The sequence below is a fragment of the Macrobrachium rosenbergii genome, chromosome 41 (assembly GCF_040412425.1).
Source record: "Macrobrachium rosenbergii isolate ZJJX-2024 chromosome 41, ASM4041242v1, whole genome shotgun sequence".
NCBI lineage: Eukaryota > Metazoa > Arthropoda > Malacostraca > Decapoda > Palaemonidae > Macrobrachium > Macrobrachium rosenbergii.
In genome coordinates this window covers 31,215,036-31,218,113 of record NC_089781.1, presented here as the reverse complement: position 1 = coordinate 31,218,113, position 3,078 = coordinate 31,215,036, and the positions used below count along the sequence as shown (strand labels likewise).

The window sequence follows — 3,078 nt, the reverse complement described above, 5'->3', positions numbered from 1 at the left end:
CTCCTGAAAGTTGCTTTGATTTAAACATATTTTTTTACGAATCTTGTATATCTATCTAATAATAATTGACATTGTTGTATAAATGTAACGATTCGCTGGTTGTTACCCTCCAGTTAACTGATCTGTTTATACACTGATTTGCTCTCTCTCTCTCTCTCTCTCTCTCTCTCTCTCTCTCTCTCTCTCTCTCTCTCTCTCTCTCTCTGTCAGTTTCTACATATGTGGGGAGTGGTACAGAGGCTTAACCATTTTTTCCTTTTGCCCCCATGCTTCTTAAATTTAAAGTGTTTGCTAAATAGCAATATATATATATATATATATATATATATATATATATATATATATATATATATATATATATATATATATATATATATATATATATAAATCATAATAGAATGTCTTTGAACAATATGCAATTGTACACCATTATATCATTGCTTATTTCGGTATTGGGTATGAGCGTAGATGATAGGTATTCATAGCAAATGAGAAACAAAATTTTTATTTCACTTAATATCACATATATTCGCCCCCAACCCCACCCTTTCGCCCCCCATGAAAACTTATAACGCTCTGTAAGGACTGAATTGAATCTGATTGAATATTTGTATCAATCGATAACGGGACTCGAATGTGGGTAGGATATAATCCTTCATATTTAATTTTCTTTGAAGTTTTTTTTATTTTTATTTTTATTTATTTATTTATTTATTTATTTATTTTTAGTCTTCATCGCTTTCTAAGAGCAAGTCAACTTCATCGTCAGTGTCACTGTCAAGACTAATAATGACAGGATCAATACTGTCATGCATGTTACCTGTTGAACGATAACTGCCCTCAAAAGCTCGTGATCGACTTACGGCCCCTGCCCATACATCGCCAGTGACAGAGAGCCTTGCTTCCTCCAATCTGGCCTGCAAGTCTGCTCCGGTGAAACGTTGGAGTGAGGAGTGCACGTATCGTTTCATGTGTCCCCACACCTGCTCGATTGCATTGAGCTCGGGATGTGCGGGCGGCAGGCGGACGATTTCGTGACCCCATTCCCGAATGGTGTTATCTACCTTGTACTCAGGCTCTGGCCTGTTTTGACGGCATATGTAGAGGAGTTCAGGTCTTGTAGCATGCTGCTGGAAGGATATATTTCTGCGCTGTAACCATTCAATGTCAGATTTCCTGGTAGCAGTGGTGGGACAACGACTCTCTTCAGTCATTATACTATGGTATGGAGCATTGTCCATCACTAATACCGAAGGCTTCTCTAGGAGTGGCAGGAGCTGAGTTGTTAGCCACCGTAGGAACATTTCACCATTCATTTCCCCGTGGTAGTCGCCGCTGGTATTTTTAGCAGGGAAGCAGAGGAAGGAGCCCTCAATGAAGCCATCGGCTGTACCATCTGCGACTGCCACGAAACGTTTCCCCTCTCCTGGTGGCACCTGCCGGCTGTAATTGGCACTGGTATTTGGCTGTGTGGTATCCACGCATTCCATGTTATGACGCATTCTGGTTGTGAACCACGTTTCATCCAGGAACACTACCTCCCTGCCGTCTTCCCTGTGTCTTTGAAGGTCCCGCAGGGAACGTATCCTTTGGCACATGATGTCAATCGACTCCTTCCTGACATACATCTTGCGCTGAGTGGTCTTATACTCGATTCCTATTTTGTGGAGTAAGCGCCATAGCGAAATCTTTGAGGTACTTTCGGGGATGATACTTTCTTCCTTCAGGTTCTGTGCCAGGGATGCGAGAGTAAAAGCCTGCTTGGCAACAAACTTTGTATGGATGTGCCGACGTATGGCTCCTACAGAGAAACTGTCAAAGATAGGCTGTGCTGGAGGCGTTGTTGGTGTGACGGGCCGTGGTCTAGTCCTGCAATACACAATCGAATGCACCGTCCCCACTTTCATCCTCTAGGCTGCTGCAACACGGTGGTAAGGCCTATATGAAGGAAAGGTTTTATAAAGATATGTATCATATAAAATAAAACATCCATGACTTGAAAATACGTGCATCAGTATAATCAAGGCTTTAACTCTGATAAATGTCCTGTGGAAAGGGTCAATATTTATTTGTAATTCATAGAGTAACTGTAACAAGTTACCTATTCAAACGAATCTGAAGGCAATTGTCAGCTTTCTCTTTATTAAAAAAAGTTGAAGAGTTGGGTGACAACCTCATTTCTGCAACCATACGGACAGTTATGTTCTGAGGTGGCCATCATTTCTTCAAGCTCACCCTCGTAATACCAGTAGATGGCTAATGCCCTGAGTAGAAATGAGGTTTGCGAAGAAGTTAAGCAAACGCAGGTACAACAGTCATTTTGCTATCAGTCATAGTGTCTATCACTCAACTGCCCCAAAACTCTTCAGATAGATCTCAGTCTAATAATTATTTACATAGCCAGTATCATAGAGAGAGAGAGAGAGAGAGAGAGAGAGAGAGAGAGAGAGAGAGAGAGAGAGAGAGAGAGAGAGAGGAGAAATGAGCAAATCAATGCATAAAGAAATCAGTCATCTGATAGGTAACAACCGATTGAATCGTTACATAGCTACAACAATATAAATTATAATTAGATAGATAGATAATAGATAGATAGATAGATAGCTTGCTTGATATTAAAAATCATACTAAAAATAAGTTGAAACTTAAGCTACCTTCCGAGAGAGAAAAAAGAGAGAGAGAAAGAGAGAGCTGGGAATTGAACTCCGGCCCATTGACAGTCTGAGGCTCTACCGAGTCGGCCAACAAAGGGCTGGGGAGAGGGGAGGGCAGGTGAGGGAAGAAAGGAGAGGGAAGGAGGGGGTGGAGGCGGAGCTTTTGTATATGGTTGTTCGTTTTTGTGACTGTCTGATTGAGACTTTTGCCCTTTGGTATAGGGCAAATGTCTTTATAATTAACAATTAATGATTCATGATACTCCTATAAATTTCCTCACTGGGTGTAATACACTATAGCAAAATCTCGTACTGATACGAGTGTTCGTTACAGAATAATTGCAAAAAATCGCACTTGCACTGTCTGTGAAACCCATAGTAGTTTCTACTTTGTATTGCTGATAATACTGACATAATGCTGGTT

The 3,078-nt window shown here is 40.8% G+C and overlaps 1 protein-coding gene across 1 annotated transcript; it reads right to left on the bottom strand.

The window, feature by feature from the left end:
• Positions 1 to 725: 725 nt before the first annotated feature.
• Positions 726 to 1,907, bottom strand: LOC136827076 (uncharacterized). Its single transcript, XM_067084828.1, has one exon. It carries the CDS (start codon positions 1,905 to 1,907, stop codon positions 726 to 728), a length of 1,182 nt encoding a protein of 393 aa, XP_066940929.1.
• Positions 1,908 to 3,078: the final 1,171 nt, after the last annotated feature.

Coding starts and splice junctions, on each gene's coding strand:
- LOC136827076 (XM_067084828.1), bottom strand. CDS start 1,907: ATGAAAGTGGGGACGGTGCATTCGATTGTGTATTGCAGGACTAGACCA.